This window comes from Cryptotermes secundus, unplaced genomic scaffold (genome assembly GCF_002891405.2).
Source record: "Cryptotermes secundus unplaced genomic scaffold, Csec_1.0 scaffold1232, whole genome shotgun sequence".
Classification (NCBI taxonomy): domain Eukaryota; kingdom Metazoa; phylum Arthropoda; class Insecta; order Blattodea; family Kalotermitidae; genus Cryptotermes; species Cryptotermes secundus.
In genome coordinates, this window is record NW_019719383.1 from 190,266 (window position 1) to 210,352 (window position 20,087).

General features: G+C 39.3%; 1 protein-coding gene across 6 annotated transcripts in view; it reads left to right on the plus strand.

Annotated features, from left to right (window-relative positions):
- The window catches only part of LOC111866529, a 64,800-nt gene that overhangs the window by 44,115 nt on the left and 598 nt on the right, over positions 1–20,087 (plus strand). For 2 of the 6 annotated variants that reach the window (XM_023855567.2, XM_033752364.1), the window contains exons 7-9: positions 741–851; positions 4,385–4,513; positions 4,989–6,615. In XM_023855567.2, coding sequence (XP_023711335.1) covers positions 741–851; positions 4,385–4,513; positions 4,989–5,439 — 691 coding nt within the window. In that variant the 3' untranslated portion in view covers positions 5,440–6,615. Of the gene's footprint in view, positions 1–740; positions 852–4,384; positions 4,514–4,988; positions 6,616–20,087 lie in introns of those variants that run through there. The other 4 variants (XR_002843165.2, XR_002843167.2, XM_023855584.2 and 1 more) reach the window with 4 other exon arrangements.

The following is a 20,087-nucleotide window of genomic DNA, read 5'->3' on the forward strand; positions in this document are numbered from 1 at the left end:
GCCAGATCCCAGAAGACAGCTTTCTTCATAGTCATCGCCCTGAAAACCTCAAAACTTACATAAAATCACGGTGTTTGTTTTGTTTTGTTTGTCATGATCAGCAACATCAGACTAATTATTACTGATTTCCTGCAGAGAGAAAATGAATATCAGTTGTGACAAGGGCTGCACAAAATCGAGGAATTGATTGAACATTTCTTATGCTAAATACAGGTTATTTGCTAAAGCAAAATTTAGTACATTTTGGAAAATGATACAATTTTTTTTATACTGAGCCTCAACTGTGACCAGAAAAAATCACTAAATCAGGTTTTATGCATATTTCATTGATCAAAGTAAGGCATGTGTGATGGATGGTGCATATAGCATGCATGGAAGAACTGAAAAGCATATGCAAAATTTTGGTCCAACATTGTGAATGAAGGAGGCTACTTGGGAAACCTAGAGTAATATTAAAGTGGACCTGAAAGAAATATAATAGTTGAGTATGGATTGAATTCATCTGGCTCATGATAGGGACCAGTGGCAAGCTCTTGTCAATGCAGTAATGAACCATTGGGCTGGGCTGTAGAAAAGGCAGGAATTTCTTGAGAAGTTGAGTGATTATTAGCTTCCCAAGAAGGACAGCTTTATTGAATTAGTAAGTGTGTGTATACAGAACATCAATTTGTTGGCATATGGTGCAGTTCTTTTAATCATGTTATCTAGTTATTTGCTACAATTATTTGTGCTTGTTTCAGGAATTGTAAAAAACCAAACCACATACCATTACGATGTGATGAAGTGGAGGAGACTGATGAAGTTAAAGTACGAACGTACATAGAGAACAGAATGACAGAGGCTTTGGTCAGGTAAGAATTTAGTTGCTTGGAAGATATACGTAGGTACACACAGTGCAACCTCAATATGAAAACAGTTTATAAAATTCAGAGAAGTGCTTGTAATATCTGAAAGTGGTTGACAGACGTAATCTTCAACTCGTCTCCAAACTCTAATTATATGAAGGCAAATCAAAAAGCCTTTACCACTGTTTTTTTTTCAGCCAAAATATTAGTGTGATTGAGTAACCGGGTTATACATTCAATGCAACAGGGTATGCTTGGACCAGGTTTCATGTCGGTGGGTGCCTAAGCTGTTGGATGATCTGAACAAGGCCAAAAGAATGGTGTCACTGCAACATTTACAGCGTTACTCCGAGGAGGGTGAAAGTTTCCTAGATCTGATTGTCACCGGAGATGAAACGTAGGTATTGCATTTCACTCCAGAATCCAAGCAGCAGAGCATGGTGTGGAAACATCCCAGTTTGCCTGCACAAAGAAATTCCACAGAACACCATCTGTTGGGAAGTTGATGGTCACAGTTTTCTGGGATTGCCGATGACCACCCCTGCTCGATTTCATGCCACGAGGTGCCACCATCAACGCGGACAGCTCTTGTGGCACACTCACAAATCTGCGAGCTGCCATCAGAAAAAAGTGCCTGGGGATTCTCGTGGATGATGTGCTTCTCCTCCATGACAATGCCAGGCCTCATCTGGCAAACAGGACTGCCGCCCAACTGCAGTCATTTGGATGGGAGATTATGGAGCATGCAGCGTATAGTCCAGACCTCGCCCCAGTAATTACCACATGTTCGGTCCACTGAAGAAGTTCCTGGCAGGTCAGAGGTTCATTTCCAATGATTATGTGAAAACCACTGTCAGGCAGTGGTTCTCCGCTCAACCGGCCAAATTCTAGAACAGCGGCATCTCCAAACTAGTGGTGCAATTGGACAAATGCGTGAACCGGGGTGGTGACTATGTGGAAAAATAGTCATAGGTACTTAGAACACTGCCCGTATTTTGATTTCCCTGTATGTATATTATTGTGGCTGAAAAAAATAGGGGAAAAGACTTTTTGATTTGCCCTCGTATATAACCTATCAGAGTATGACACACTGATCTGAAAAAAATTAATACATTATGGCACTATTTCAGTATTTTGGCATGTTCAGAATGAGAAGTTGCAGTGATGTATATGTTAGCTTTACCCTGTCTTTCCTTCTGTCTGTCTGCATGTAACAATTAAAAAAACATTGACCACACTTTCATAAAGTTCGGTACTGGGGCATTTAAGTAAAATTTGTCAACACATTCTGCTTTTGGCTGCAATCTGATAAATATAAAAGTCTTACTAATGGGATGTCTGACATCACTATACTTGGTGGACTGTGGTGGCCATTCATGGAGTTAGACAGGAGCATGATGTGATATTATGTAACTGTTGTGCTTGAGCTCAGCATGCACACTCACTAATTGCTTATTTAAAGTGTAATTATCAGTAATCTAGTATAATTCATTTATGGGTGGCTCTACAGCTCTTTGTTGGGCCCTGGCCTCTTCTTCAGTTTCTTAATCTTTTTTTTTATATACAGATGATAGGACTCTTTGGATGAGCGATCAGCCCATTGCAAGACCACTACCTACACACAGAACACAAACAGAATAATTGCACACACACACATTCATGCCGTGAGCGGGCTTCAAATCCATGATCCCAGTGTGCAAGCAAGGAAAGACAGTTCATGCCTTAGACCAGAGTTTCCCAACCTTTTTGATGCCGCGGACCCCCTGTACCGAATGTTAATTGACCACGGCCACCATAAAACCCAAAATGTAAATTTCTTATATTTTACATATCATAAAAGTTAAGCACTAACTTACAATTTTACAACACTAAATGTGTCATTTATGCCAATAAAATACTGTTATAAATGGAGCTTATTCGGAAGATCACAAACATATGAATTAGGCCTAATGTTATGAATTTAACACTCACCCAATCAACGATCCACACTTTAACCACTGATCCATATCTAAATAAGATCGTGAACAAACCGAAAATCAGAAGTTTCGTTGTGAACTCAATTATTTGAACAAGAGCAGAAAACTGAACATTAAACTGAGAAAAACACACTTGTATAATATTATAAAAATTCACTGCACAGAAACTAAAGACACACAGGTTGTTCGCTCTGCCACTGAAAAGAATAAGAAACGTGGTCAATGGTCCCAGCTTTATTCCCAACCAAAGAGGGGTGAATTTGGTGGGGAGGAGGGGTGAATGGTCAGACAGCATGTGAGCAGGACAACAGTCCACCCTGAAACACGGGTCTGAGATGCAATGGGTGGACCAAAAGAAAATATCCTTGGAAAAAGCTACACAAATCTTTGGTTATTCACCTCTGCTTTACAAAGGGAAGGTACCGTTACGGTACCAACAGTCCCGCTAAATTGTACTTCGCCCATGGGCCTCAAGAGCCAGAGATATACATTGCAAATATCCCAGGTGGGAGGAACATGATAAGATAAAGTTTAATGAAAATAAACTATCCCGCAGACCCCTTTAAAATTACTCATGGACCACAGGTTGGTAACCACTGCGTTAGACCACTGTAATCGGCAATCTTGTGTAATACAGTAGTGAAATGAAACTCAAGTGAGAAACTGAGTATGTAAAATAATTTAAAATCACCATTTATGGCATACCCTTTGAAGAAATTTCCCTGCTTAATAAGATTGATTTTTTTTTTAATTTTTTAAAAGAATTTTGGCAAATGCCCACTTCTTCACAAAAGAAAATGTTTTTGCTGTGTCTGAATGGTTGGATGGATTTAATTCATATTCAGTATTCAAAGATGTGTTCATCCCATATTGATACATGATGAATCTGAATGTTCCATCTCCAATATTTTTGGCACTTTAGATGGGTCCAAGAGCACAATATGGTGGCCTTCTTGAAAACAGCTCATAACAGTTTTTATTAAATTTCAATAACTCATGGAAACCATATCCCTCAATAAGACTGCATGGGTGGTATATTCATCAAAATAAGGATATGTGCAGGGGGGGCCCAGATGTGAAACATCAATTGTTTTGAAGCTTGCTTTACTGGTTGGCTGGATTTCATTGTTGGTTGTCATTCAGTAATGAGGAGTGCAACAGTCTATTTTGTTTCAAAGGAACATGCTAAAAAAGTTATCCCATGGAGGCCCATACGGTTGTGAGACATCGAGGCTCCCACATTTTCTAGACACTTGGTTCACAGTTGGCAGTGAGGTCAGCATTATGCACCAGCTGCCCTTTGTGCCCCAGAGCCATAATGTGACTGGAAGGATTAGATAAATTAAAAGAAAACAATGACATTGAGACTCAAACCCATAACTTTCCTGCTTGTAGCAAGATGCCTCAACCAACTACACTACTGATGTCCCCCCCAAGATAACAAAGTCAGAGTCAACTGTATATGTTCACTGTCTTTGCACTGATTTCTGCCTGCAAAGAAAAAGCCTTAAAATGATTTTACCATATCTTGATCTTCCTTATTCCCTATTTTATGAATTTCAGAACCTGTTGGAAGTGTAAGAAGAAATTCATAAAGGGAAGTGGATGTAACTCAGTTCGATGTACCTGTGGCGCCACAATGTGCTACAATTGTCGTCAGCCTGTTATTAATGATCTTCACTTCCTTTTCAAGTAAGTTGCAAAGTTTGAATTGTATCAAATTCATTTGTACTTAATTAATCATAACATATTACAGTAACCCCCCCAGTTATCCAGTGATGTAACAGCATGTAATTTGGTACCTGCTACCTCCATCTTCTGTTCTTGTCTACTCTAAAGACCACTGGAGATACCGAATCCCCCCAACACAATGAAAAGGTGGCAACCTAAGGGAAATGGTAGAATAACCACTTGCAACAATGCAATTATTCTGCATGTTATTCGATAACATTTAAACAACAAACAAGATCAGATATATTAAGATACATTACATATGCAAATACTCTTTGTTATTATGGTAGTTGCTGATGGAAAATTCTGCAAAATATTCTTTTTGATAATGTAATGATCACCTCTCCCCTCCCATCTATGTTAGTAATTTTATAATTAATAATTTATTGACTTTGAAACAGCATGTTTTCTTAGGTCAAGGACTGTATATTTCCAGGTGTCCACTTTTCACTGATGATTCTGTTGATGTGAATACTGTTAGAAAAGAAGCGATGAAAGCTAAGGAGGAAATGAAAGTCAAGAATCCAGAGTTGAAATTGAGACATGACCCAACACGAAAATTACCTGAAGCAAGAGGTTTGAATGATGGTCATCATCCCCACCACCACCAACAACAACGACAACAACCACGACAACAACCACGACAACAACCACGACAACAACCACGACGAAAACAACAACGACAACCTGTAATTTTTAGAGAACTTGCAGCTGGTGGAGTACAAATTTTGGACTGGCTAAATAGAGGAAGGGCCCGTATTCAGACGGCCTTAAGAAGAATAGCAAGTGTAGTTACTGTTCCAATTAATGGCCCTCGCATCATATCAGCCACTACCAGGAGCACGTATGCCAAACCTAAACACAGTTCCAAATCAGAACGGAGGTAGACATGTAGGGATTGGTGCAGCTACACACATACATGGAAGTGCCGTTGCAGATAAAGGCCAAGTACAAATTCTTGCTGCATGTCTTCCTGATCCACTTGATAACCTAATAGGTATGAATGGCCATAGACTTAGAGTACAGTACACACTTCCACAACCATTCCATAATTATACCATTCCTCTTGTGATGCCAGCTGCGAGACGGACAACTACCAACTGACAGACAGGTTCCATTCTCTCTAGGGCTTGACTTTCCAGTTATGGCACAACATCCACTTGCTCCATCTCCATGAATGTACTCTTTTCTGCAACCAGATACTTCATACTTCAACAATTGACATATCTCTTTCATTTCAGTGGCACAGCACATTTTTGTGCAACATCACAATCATTCTTTCATTCTACATAATTTTGTGCTGATCCTTTAAAATTTACATTTATAGTTGGCTCTGTTGTATGGCTGTAGAAGTCTCAGTGCATTGTAATGTGGCCAGAATTTTGGTCTGATGTTGATTTCTTCACAAAGGCACCTCTCTTCCCATCTTCATTTTTACATTAAACATAATTAAATCCCATGTTCAGAAGTAGAATTATAATGTAGATATGATATTATTGTCATAATTGAAATTGCCTTTGCTTGAAAATAAAAACCCAAAAGAAACTGAAATGTCATAGATAGGATAGCACGATAGTTCGTGTAAGAGTATTGAGAGCCATGCATCTGGTGACAACATGTAGGAGCTATTAAGTTAGTTTCAGAATGTTCTTTGTTCAATTTTTTTTTTTCAATTTCGATTTATTTAACATTCCACAGATCCACAGTACACATAAAGATACAGAACATGTCAAACTTGTACATAATATACAGAATAAATAAAACAAAGTAACTGAATAGAATAAAATGAAATAAAATATGTTGAATCAGATAGTTGATTCCAGTGAATTTAATACTGTTAGAATTGACTATGAAATAACAATAGAAACATTTCAACCAAGAACTAGTCAGATATCTGACTACAAGCAAATCATAACATATTACTCCTAAAATGCCATAAGTATGACAATATAAAGTTTGTTACTAGCTTCTCACTAGTCATTAATTTGTGAGGTTTTATATTGAAAATATTCCTGTGGCATCTCAACAGAAGTTGCCAGAAAGGCAATCAGGGACTGGACAAATATGAAGCACAAGAAATACTGGGGATCCTTGACTGGACTCAGGCAAGCAAAGGGACTCATATGAGGACCCTCTGCTAAAAGAACGAAGGAACTGTTAAACAGGATCCAGCTATGATGGGTGGTGGGACTGCTTACAGGACACTGTCACCTTAAAGGACACCTCTTCAAACTGGGACTAAGTGATAGTCCCACTTGTGAGAGGTGTCAAGAAGAAAATGAAATAGCCACACATATCCTGTGTGAATGTGAAGCCTTAGCTTATTTAAGATTACGTTGCTTGGGTCAATACTTTATGGAACCAAGTGACTGTTTCAACACCCCCACATACTAAATCCTACGCTTCATTTGAAGTGCAGGATTGCTGAGGGGATAATCAAAAGGGGAAGCACAATAGCCCACCGTAGGTCACGGTGCAAGGGCTGAGAAGGCCCACCCCTTATTCATTCATTCATTCATTTGAGACGTTAAAAGGTCTTGAAGACCGAAATTTGGTTTTTGGGTAGGACGTACCAACTCAAAGACACTATAACAAATATATCAAATGACAATATATATATTAAATATTAAATGCGAATACGATATAAGTCCCTGGAGGTAACAGGCCTCCGCCAATCAAACAGTCAAAATCGTACAGACCAGGAGAAGATGAATCGACTGAACAGTTCAAGCTCCCACAACAGAATGGATCACTCGCGTTGGACCTCAGCGGTCCGGAACCAGGAAATGGAACAGTGGAAGGGGGAAGGTAGTAAGGGGGGGGGATGCCCCCCTGCCGAATGATGATGTCACTGTACAATAACACACCTTTAATACCTCCGAGTAAATGGGTGTATATAGGAATACATCAAAGTATGTGTCCATGGCTCAAAATATACATCATTAATACCTCAGAGTGAACATACACATCAGAGGACATTTCTTCCTTATCTTAAACCACACATTAGTGCCTGTGCTTACCAGAATAGACAATACCAGATTTAAGTTTGTAGATGGACACAAAACAATCTAGACGCATCGCAAGCTTCCTTCTACAAACTTAACCGTACGGTTTTCACGCCACCTTTAACTGCGAGACGTGAGCCCGGATTCTGTTGTGGCCGTCACTGTCTGCCAACTGCACCGAAACTGGCGAAGTGTACTTGACCAGGGTGAAAGGTCCCCTATACTTGGGGCATAACTTAGCAGCAACCTTATCCATTCCTCTACTTTGGGGATAATTCCGGAGCCAGACCCGGTTTGCAATTGAAAACGGGGGTGGTTGGCAATGGCGATCGTAATTCCTCCGGACTGCTGCATAAGCAAACCGGAGATTTCTCCTTGCGGCCTCCCATCACTCCTGAATGGAACGTCCATTAGGATGGTCAGGAAATAAATCCTTGACAATAGCGAGTTCGGTGTAAAAGAAAAGATGAGACTGAAGGGGGGTCACCTTGTGGGATTCATGGTGAGCAGAATTAAAGGCAAACTGGAGCCATGACACGTTTACATCCCACTTTGAATGATCCTGGTGATGGTAGGCTATTTTGCGAAGATGAAGGGAAAGGTAGAAATACTACCAGGATAAGTGGACACCCCTGTGGTGGGTAGATTACCCAAGATTGAGGGATCGTATCGTTGACTGGCTGGATCCACGACAAGAAGAGGGGAAGGGGTCAAATGCTCCATGTGTGGACTGGCAGAAAATACAACAGCTGATTTGGCCGTACCTTCAGCGTTGTGCGAATTGATCGTACTTGCAGCGAGTGGTGGTACTGATGACGTATGCTCCTCGCTCTGCAAATTGCTGTTGATTTCTGCCAAAAGTGACTGCACTTGCTCACGCAATGTCAGGGTGGAAGACTCCAACTCGGGTGGTATTATTCTGAACTGGAACAGATGGCGAACAGAGTATGAAGATGGCCAAGTCTATGTAAATAACAAGGGAAATCAATGAAAACACGGGAACTGTCCGTGCTTTCCACCAACTCTTTGATTTGCAAAAATTTATCCTGACAAAAGGANGTCTACTGAACAGTTCAAGCTCCCACAACAGAATGGATCACTCGCATTGGACCTCAGCTGTCCGGAACCAGGAAGTGGAACAGTGGAAAGGGGAAGGTAGTAAAATGGGGGGCGCCCTCTGACATAATGCAGACACGGCATTACACATTCATATTGAAAATATTCTATGAAATAAAAATAATGTATATGGAGAAAATGTTTTAAACAGGTTTTAAANCTTCACTTCAACATTGCGCAAGGTCCTGAACAACGCCATCAGTGCAGCCACATTCAACCCTTCGATAGGAGCCCCTCAAACGGCGAGCTCATACTCTAGTTCGTCCCTATGCAAGTACTCAGGCNCGATTATGAGATACCTCTTTGATGTAGGGAGGAAGTTCGCATTGCACTGTGTAAGTGCTTATTTCGAAACCTGAGTGAATTAAATTTTAATATGAATAAGAGACAGGNGCAGAAAACTAGGGCAATGACCAACAGATCCCAAAAACCAAACTACGCCCTTTTACCACTTTGAAACATGGAAAGGTCTTGAAGACCAAAATTTGGTTTTTGGGTAGGACGTACCAACTCAAAGGCACTATAACAAATATATCAAATGACNGAATGAAGGGAAAACCACCGGCACACACAAGAAAAAGTCTGCATCCATTCATAAGTTCATGGACAGCTACTTAAAATTTGGTTTCATACAGTGCCCCAACACCGACCAATTGCCATGACCTCAATGTGTCATTTGTGCTACTGTTCTGGGAAATGAAGCTATGAAGCCATCGTGACTTACCCGACATCTCAACACAAGACATTCTGATCTAGTCAACAAACCCATTGAATTCTTTATGGGTAAAAGAGATGCACTTAAAGTAGAAAAGAAAATTATTTACCAAGCTTCAAGCACTGACACTTCACTTCTGACAGCATCCTATTTAATATCACCACAGATAGCTAAATGTAAAAAACCATATTCTGTTGGGGAAGAACTCATTAAGCCTTCTTTGATTGCTGCTTGTAATGAAGTATTAGGCCAGTCTGCGGCAAGTAAAATGAAAGACATTACATTTTCGAATGATACAGTTGGTAGGCGGATATCTGATATGGCAGAAGATACAGAAACGCAAATCATTGAAAAAATTAAAAAATCGAAATTGTTTGCAATACAACTGGACGAATCTACAGATATTCCGAACAGCGGCATTTTACTTACGTATGTACGATATATTGACCATGATGAGAATGACATGAAGGATGACATTTTAAGTGTTTCTGAATTACCTACGCACAGTGAAATTTTCAAAGTTTTAAATGGTTTCGTTGAAGAGAGAGGTCTCAAATGGAAAAATTGCGTTGGAGTTTGCACTGACGGTGCTGCCTGTCTTACAGGTAGAAATTCACGTTTGGTCACTAAAATTAAGGATATGGCAGGCAATAACTTAGTGTCAGCGTATTGCTACATTCATTGGTAAAACCTGGCCTCCAAAAAAAGGTACCTGAGCTTAATTAAGTCCTGTCTCAATCTGTTAAGATTATTAATTATATAAAAAGCAGTGCTTTAAACACAAGACTGTGAAAAGCATTGTGCGATGAAATAGGCTCTGATCATCAAAATCTTGTTTTCCACTCGGAAGTTTGTTGGTTGTCCTGCGGTAAAGTTCTCAAGAGGTTGTATGAACCCCGAAAGGAAGTTGAGCTCTTTCTAATTGATAAGAAAAGTAACCTCTCCCATTATTTCCAGGATACGAAATGGATAGCCAGGCTGGCATATCTCAGTGATATATTTTCTTACATGAATGAGTTGAATTTAAAACTTCAACGTCCAGATACAACAATATTTAATGCATGGAACAAGATCGAATCATTCAAAAAGAAACTCAAACTCTAGCTTAATATGATTGCAGAAGGAAACAATGAAATGTTTCAGTCATACTCAGATTATATTATGGAAGCAGATGATTTCTATTCACAGCATTCAGTTTAAGATATTATTGCAGCCCACTTGAAGATGTTATTGTCGTTTGAAAAATATTATCCCGAACATGATCCCTGGACGCAAAATATGTGGATTGTGAACCCTTTTGTTGAACACAAAGAGACAGCCCTTTCCCTGAAGAAACCCTTCAATTTATTGAATTATCATTGGACAAAGGACTGGAAAGTACTTTTAATACTACGAGTAATTCGAAATTCTGGATAAGAAGTTACGTTTGCAAGAAATTCCTAAGGTGATCGAGTTATTATTATTATTTTTTCCTCTCTTTAGAAGAAAACCAGAATAAAAGATTTTCAGATAGGAGTCTAGAAAGGAGTTAAACATTTCATTAACATTATCTGTAGAGTAAACAGTATCCCAAATTCCGTAGCTTAATTTAAGAAGAAAATCATTTATTGTATGTTCATTAATCTTTCTAATCAACATACCTTTTTGGATGGGAGGTCTTAAACTAAAAGAATAAAATGTTATAATCTGAGCATCATGGTCTGACAGCACATTAATTAGCCTTGGTAATGTCTATAGTTGTAGCAGATTTATGTTGAGTGCAGGTAGGGAAGTTGACTACACTTGTTAGGTTGTAGGTTTTAAGCAAAGCTTCTAATTGGCTTTTTCCATCAGTCAACTAGGTAATTTATATTTATGTCACCACAAACAATAAAGTCAATGGTAACCATGAAAAGTTTTTTGAGGATTGTGTCTAATTTTATGATAAAAGTATCAAAGTTGCCTGATGGTGCTCTGTACGAGGGGGTACCCAAAATAAACCAAACTTACTTTTTTTTAAACTTGTTTATTCAAATTTTAAGCACAAACCTTCAATCCCCTTCAAAGTACTCTCCACTTACACTAATACACTTGTCTAGTCTTTTATTCCATTTTTCAAAACATTGTTTAAATTCATCTTTTAAGATGCTTGACAGCGCCTCCGTAATTTTTTCCTTCACCTCAGCAACATCAGCAAAACGCTTTCCTTTCATGTCTCTTTTCATTCGAGGAAACAAAAAAAAAAGTCGCACGGGGCAAGGTCGGGTGAGTATGGAGGTTGAGGAACAGGGGTGATACCATTTTTGGTCAAGAATTGTTGTACAGACAGGGCTGTGTGAGCAGGGGCATTGTCATGATGGAAAAACCAGTCACCCGACTGCCACAAATCTGGCCGCTTCCGCCGCAAACTGTTGCACAATCTTTTCAAAACTTCCAAGTAGAAAGCCTGGTTAACTGTCTGACCCTGCGGAACAAACTCTGAATGGACGACTCCTCTCACATCGAAAAAACAAATTAGCATTGTTTTCATGTTTGATTTCACCTGACGAGCTTTTTTGGGGCAAGGCGAACTTGAAGTCTTCCACTGGCTTGATTGTTGCTTTGATTTAGGATCGTAAGCATAGCACCAGGTTTCATCACCAGTGATAATTTTTGAAAAAAAGTTTTGATCATTTTGGGACTCTTCTTTCAAAGCACAGCATGCTTCCACGCGACCTTGTTTTTGTTCAGCANCTGTGGAAGGACAACCAGAACGAGGTTTGTCATCAATTGACATTTCACCATTTTTGAAACGGGAAAACCACTCAAACACTTGAGTTTTCCCCATAGCATCGTCCTTGTACACCGGTTTTAACATTTCAAGAATTTCTGTTCCACTTTTCCCGAGCAAAAAGCAGAATTTCACCGCCGCACGCTGTTCACGAAAATCAGCCATTGCAAAAATGACGATCACACAAAACAGTTGTACCTATAAACTCTGCCGAAACTAGTCCTTACTTTCTGAAGCAACGGTAGTCTGCTTATCGACTCAGGAATGTTAGCTCTATGTGCTCATAGCGGCAAAACGCGGTACTACAAAAGCTCTGCCCACAAAAAAATTAGTTCGGTTTCTTTTGGGTCCATCGTATATAGCAGTTTTAAATATATTTTTTTTGTATTCAGGTATCATGATGGCACAAACTTCAAAATCCTTGTCCTTACAATACTTTGCAAGGTCAATGCTTACATACCTTAGCTTTTCATGTACTCTTATGCAAACCCCTCCTTTTTCATATGATGTTCTACAGTAGCCAACCTCTAAGCTATATCTAGAAAAATTTGTTGTAGTTCTGGGTAGTTAATGTGATGTTTGGAGAGATAGTACATGTGGGAAAGTCGGATATAATTCACTTAGTTCATTTACCTTCCCTCTCAATCCTCTTACATTTTGATAATAAACAATTAAGGGTACTGATCCTTTTGATTGATGACGTGATATATTATGAAGTTTAGTGTAACCACTGCTAGTGAATAAGGTTTTTTCTCTACAACTATTTGCACATATTAGTTTGGGCGAATTTCCTAAGTTGTTGCTCTCACTTACACCACCAACACTTCTTTCACTCTGGTTCAATTACATTAGTACGGTGTGTTCAAAAAGTATCGAACCTTTGGTCGGCAGAAATACATTTATTGATTTGGAGGTTTCCGGGTCATACCCATAAACCCACAACTTGTCACTTGTGATCATGGTGTTCAGAAAGTTGGGTTACTGTTTGCATTGTCCAGCATGTCCTGTGTGATTTCCAGACGGCGTTGCTTCTGCTCCATTGTTAGCAGTTTCGGTACGAATTTTGTGGACACTCTCCTCATGCCCAACTCCTCGGTCAAAATTGAATGTACCGATCCACTGCTTACCCCTATCTCATTCACAAGTTCTCGGACTGTGATATGACGATCTTCCATGACCAAAGTCCACACTTGCTCAATGACATTCTCATTTCAGCTTGTTGAGGGTCTGCCTGAATGTGGTTCGCTGTCCACTGATGTGCAGCCATCTTTGAAGCGGTTGTACCACTCCTTTATCCATGAGTTGCTCATGGCATCGTCCCCGAAAGCCTGTTGAATCTTGTGAATGTTTTCCACTTGTGTATTACCAAGCTTTTGGCAAAATTTGACGCAATATCGCTGCTCATGTTGTTCCATCATTTTACACCTTACTGGAATCCGACGAGCGCTCACTACACGTCCTCACTCATAGGCCGACTGCCAGCGACTGACACTTTCTGTGGGCGGGAAAAAATTCAGAACTGCGCATGAATGTCACCTCCACATCTCCACCAAAAGGAGCCTCCCGCGCTTCATTGGTTTATGCGGGAAAAAAGAAGGTTTGATACTTTTTGAACACACCATGTATGTGACCTGTGACTCAACATGAGTACTTGAGGGATGTGTTCAGTCACCTGGAATCAAAAATGTTGGATAAATAAGCACATCTGATTCTCATTTTTGCTCAGCTATATCCATTTACGGGTTAAAATTTGGGATAAAATAGGACACTTTAGTTTCACAAATTTAATGCTGAAGGTTATCATCATAATTTACTTAGATGGTTAAATACAGTAATTGTTTAAAATGGCTTCCTGCAATCTGTGTGTACACCCTCAGCCTTCTTGAAAGAGGATGAATGGCACCAGAGTGCCTTAGAATCATATGATATTGTGGCTGTATGGCATGGAACAATGGAGTAACTGTAGGAAGCGGTATTTTCTGTGCGGTCTGTGCCTAGGCTATACACTAAAGGAACAGCTGCCGTTACAGGAGAGTCTTGAGATAACGGTTCGAAGAGTAGATGGCTGGTGTGAGATGGCTGCCAGCCTGCAAGGACGTGAGTCCAGGAGCAGGGGAACATCCACTGGTGAAGACACAGCTGACTGAGAAGACTTAGTACATGCAGTAGTGAACTGCAGAGTGTGTGAATTACTGATACCGCTGTGGTTACTTGTAGTTATGGTCTGTGCATGTTCAGTAAATCCAGTTACCAATCCAGACCCCTCTATAATCACACTCATACATGTGACAACTGGTGTCAGAAGTGGGATTGAATTGAAGATTGCATTGTGTAGTTATATTGCCATACTATACAGATGGAATAAATACTGGCTGAAATGAATGCCATTCTAAGGGAAGTAAAGCTAAAATGAGAACCAACCAAGAAGAAATGACAGCAAGGATGGAAGTGAAGATAGATGCAAATAACAAGAAGTTTGAGGTTCTTTGAGGTACTCTCATCTCCCGAATGGATATCCATCAAGTCAGAACAGAAGCCATGCAAGAAAAAACAGATGCCAACCTTAAGGAAATGAGATCTGGCCAAGAACACCTGAAAGAAATAATGGCTGATAGGATATTCCTTATAACCACCTAATAGAGAACAGTATCATATCCTATAAGACTACAGTAAGAGTCTTATTGCTGTGGCATTTTAAAAGTGCCAGTTCATGAAAGTCAAAATTGACGTGTGTGGGTGGCAAAGATGAGGTACTAATCAGACAAATATCAGCGAAGTAGATCGTGTTGGCAGCGATGGGGGGAACAATTGGGAAGACCTGTATGTTTTCAATTTTAAACTACGTGCAGTGTAACAGCTATGTGAGTGTATACGCCTGATGATGGCCGTTTGCGGTCGAAACATGCAGTGTAGAAGAAAGCAAGACGAAAGATCTACAATATATTGTTGCACTTGGGACGGAGTTTATATCATATATCGTATAGAGTGCAACAGGGTGCTTAAATATAATATAGTAATACGACCTCAGCAACAGTTACACTCACTAACTGCAAAAGTAATTCTGACAGAAATTCCACATTTTAGAATTGTAAATGTATATACAGGCTTACCCTGGAGTTATGTCACCCTAGCTTTCCAGACTGATGTCGTAACTCGAAAATGTCTGCAAGTTGAACCACTGGCTTACTTCATACTAGGGATGGCAAAGCAAAATGGAGAAACAAAAATTTCTTGAAGGAAGTCCATGATTTATTTCAACCGTCTTCCAGTGCATACACATCTATCTCACTCCTCTCTCTCGCACTACATGTTTCGGCACAAAAGTGCCATCTTCAGGTGTTTATTCGATTTACGTTAAACTAGTTCACTGCATGCCTTGCTGTCTTCATATTAAAATAACTAAGATATATATTTATCATATATATTGATAAATATTAAATGTTAAAAATATTAAAATTGTTCAGGATTTTTCATCCCTATGTTGTATCTCACTACGCAAGTCACACCTATCCTCTTCTGTCGGAGCACTCTTTCTACTTTCGTGTGTGTATCTGTAATGTGAATTTGTTATTCATTAATACCGCGTTCTGAATTTTATTTATTACTTGTGGTATTATAATTTTTAATACTCACTGTGCTTTATGTTGTGTCTTGCTCCTGTGACTGCATGTGTTATACTGCTGGGCCTGCTGGGTATGTGTGTGTGTGCTGTCTTCGTTTTGATTGAGTTATGATGTGGGCGTAGATGTGGTGGGGGTACATGGTGGGGTGTTGTTATGTTGTTCTGTGTAGATAGTGTTTAATTCGTGGTATATTGAGTTATATATTTCTTTATTTATATTGTTCATGTGTGTGTTTTTCTTTGTCATTCTATATATATGGTAGTTCTCCAATGTGTTCAAGTATTGCCCCTTCCTACCTGTTGCTATGATATCCATAGTGTTTTCTATAGTACCATATGCATGTCCTGTGTTTAATATGTGTTCTGAGTATCCTGTATTGCTGTTATTGTGTCTTATGTCACTACTCGTGTAGTGAGATACGACATAGGGATGAAAAATCCTGAACAATTTTAATATTTATAACATTTAANAAATCATGGACTTAAATCAGCGCAACAGGACGCTAAAATATAACATTATTGAAGGAAGTCTGAAGGAGAAGGCATATCTTCTACATCATAAGTCAAATCATCAAGGGAATAAACGTTTTTGTGGTGGAGGTTTGGATGGACTTCTTGAAGCAGCAATAGAAGGAGTAGGGTTTTGAGTTCATGATGCTGATTGTTCTGTTCATTTTCGGAAGTAGCTGTCTAAGGTTGTTTGTGAGCCAGATAGTCTTTTTCATTTCATGTACATTTCTGTGTTACAAGATTAGCACTGACTTTCAAACATTTTTCAAAATCTGGATCATGCTTTCTCAAAGGAGTCATGCCATCTTCGAAAGAACGGAAAACTTTATAGAAAATTTTGGAAGTTAGTCCTTCAGGGTCAATGATGTATACCTCACTTCGGGTGCAGGATTTTCAAAGCCTTCAAAATCATCAAGCAACTGTGGACATAATTTTAACAGGCCTCTTTCACTGTAGAAATCTTAACATCATTCCATGCATCTCATATAGACTTGATGCCATTTCTAAGTTTGTAAAGCCTTTCCAGAATCTCTTTAAGACTTCTTGCCCAGTTCCTTCTTCAATGTCTGTTACTCTAATACACCTGCTGAAGGTTTGCTTCTGTCCCTTCCAGTGGCTCCCTCTGTCCACTTGGTGCGGGAAAATTTGACTGTTCAGCAAGCTCAGGAAATGGGCTATCTCCTATATAGAATGATATTTTGGAATTATAATTTTCTCATGGTGATAATTAAAACATTATGACTTCCCATCATATTTCAGCTTCAATGCACCATTATCACTAAGATTAATCATTTTAACCTTTGAATGGAATGTAATAGCCTTATGACTTTTCACTTTTATTTGCCATTATATTATTTTATAATTTAATCACATCAAAACAGTAAAATAAAAGTTATAAACAGTATAATCACAGAGTGTGACAGAGTAACACAGAGATGCAAAACGAACTGTGTTTATAAACAGACTGAAAGTGACACTAGTTGTTGGAACCTGATTAGACAGTAGTGTCATCCAAAGCAAACACCACAACTTAGGGGAATGGTATTAGAGTGGCCTCCGTAGTCTAGGGGTAGCATTCCCACCTCATTACTCAAGGTACGCGGGTTCAAACCTGGAGGAGGTCGTTGAATTTTTAAGGGCAAAAAAATTCAGGGAACAAGTCCTCCGGGAGGGACTTTAAGCCGTGGGCCCCATGTTGTAGATTTACGGCACGTAAAAGAACCTCATGTCTCTAAGAGACCTCTGAGCTAAATTTGGCCAAAAAGTTTCCCGCCCAAAGTAGTTTCCAATGCCTCCAGTAGATGGGGGAAGTATTAGGTACCACTGCCAGAGGAGGGAGGACCTCTCTGACAGAAAGGGACTAACTATTAGATACCACTGCCAGTCGAAGGTTGGAACCTCGCTGGCAGAAAGGGGCTGATAGTAAGCACCAGTACCAGTAGGGTATGGAGACAGTAGAAATTTAAAGGGGGACGCACAATGGACCAATAACTGGTCTAAGTGCATGGGGAAACCCACCCCCTCAATACCGAATACTGAATAGGGGAATGGTGGAAATTCAGTTGCCCTTAAGTCTGAAGTACCATAACTGAGAGTGTGACTGTATATGATATTTTGATCTCCAAATGACCTAAGATGCCATCAAATACTGACATTGAGTTTTGGAACACTCTGCATACACATGTAAAATGAACTTATGACATTATCAGCATACTTCATAAATCTCTCCCATCAGTCTGTGTCCCATATCATTGATAGCAGCAGCTCAGTAAGAAGTACACATGCAACAATAGAAGAATTCTTTGATGTGTCATTTTCTATGTGGTCTGTGTCATATGAAAGGAAAGTAGGTGATTAGTACTTCCCAGAATGTCTGGTTCAATTTTGAGAAAAATCTTCATCTTACATTTTGATAAATACATTATTTGTTTTAAGGTCCTCAAGATATACCTCTTCCTTCTGTCCCTTAACGCAGTAAAAGAAGGTGGTACAAAGTTTCTGATGGTGTATGCCACTTTCATGTATTTGTGTAGTTTTATCTCTTGCATTTGCAAACTGATCTGTTTTCATTATTGGCACCATACCAGCAGTTGAAGATATTGTGTGAAGCAGAGGCCCTTGTTAATGGTTTTTCTTTTAAGAAAGAAAACTGGAACAATTGAGGTGTGACCATTAACACTGTTTCCTATTTTAGTGCTGATTAAATGGTTGATAAGCATGAGTGGCTGGATGAACTTTGCTCAAGACCTAATTAACATTATATTCTGTGATAATTGATGATACGTGAATTATATATTTGTATGTGTGCTTTGAAGCAAGTCATGTTCTGTTTTTTAATTTAAAACAATTCTGCATTTATTCTTGCATGTCTGTTAGTGCACATGGAAGGTTTCATAGAACTGCCATTGCAGTGATTTCCCATTAAGGGATTTTGCTTTTCTTGTAATATTTTTCATTGACCAATTTGTCTTTTACAGATATTCAGGATTGTTTATGTATATACTTATTTATGGAGCTGAGCCCTTCTTGAGAAGCCAAATCTGCACCTACTCAAGAATTTCCCAGCATTTTATGAAACCTGAAGGTTCATTACCATGTTCACAAGAGCCCTCCACTGGTCCCTATCCTGAGCCAGATTAATCCAATCCATACCATCCCATCCTATCTCTCTAAGATCCATTTTAATATTGTTCATCCACCTATGCCTTGGTCTTACCAGTGGTCTCCTTCCTTCTGGCTTTCCCACCAATATCCTAAATGTGTTCCTCTTCTCCCCAATTCCTGCTAGATTCCCTGTCCGCTTCATCCTCCTTGACTTGATCATTCTAATTATACTTGCAGAAGAGTACAAGTTATGAAGCTCCTCATGCAGTTTACTCCAACCTCCTGTCACTTCATCCCTCTTTGGTCCAAATATTCTCAACACCCTCTTCTCAAATACCCTCAGTCTATGTTCCTCCCTTAATGTCAGAGACTAAGTTTCACACCCATACAGAACCACAGGCAAAATTATAATTTTGTATATCCTAATTTTTATGTTTTTGGACAGCAGACAAGAAGACAATAGTTTCTGGACTGAATGGTACCAAGCATTACCTCAGTTCAATCTCCTCTTAATTTCCTCCTGAATCAGGTTTTGATTTGTTATCATTGTTCCCAAATATCTGAACTGTGCCACATTTTCAAAACATCTGTGTCCTATCTCTATGTCATGATTTTGCCCTACATTTTGGCAATGTAACAGCAACATAGACCACTGAGGTCGCTGTGCAAGAGCCGAGAAGGCCTACCCCTCATACATTCATTCATTCATACTTAGTTTCCTCTGTGTTTACTTCTAGACCAACCTCCTTACTTGTGTCAATTAAAGTTTGTGTGTTTTTCTTTAAGGTGTCTATATTATCACCCAGTACATTGACATCATCAGCGTAGACCAACAGCTGATGTGTACCATTTAATTTCAGTCCCACCTGGTTTCTCTGGACCTTCCTAATGGCATACTCTAAAGCAAAGTTGAAAAGGGGTGGCAATAAAGCATCTCCTTGTCTTAGACCATTTTGGATAGGAAATTTATCAGACAAATGTTTACATATATGGACTTTACTACACTTTTTGTTTAAACACATTTTAATCAGCCTAACTACTTTCATGGGTATCACAAACGCCATCAGAATATTGTACAGTACTTCCCTCCTAACTGAATCATAGGCTTTCTTGAAGTCTATGAATAGTTGATGTACTGTTTCATTGTAGTCCCATTTTTTCTCCAATATCTGATGAATGCAAAAGATATGATCTGTAATTAATCTGTTATGTTG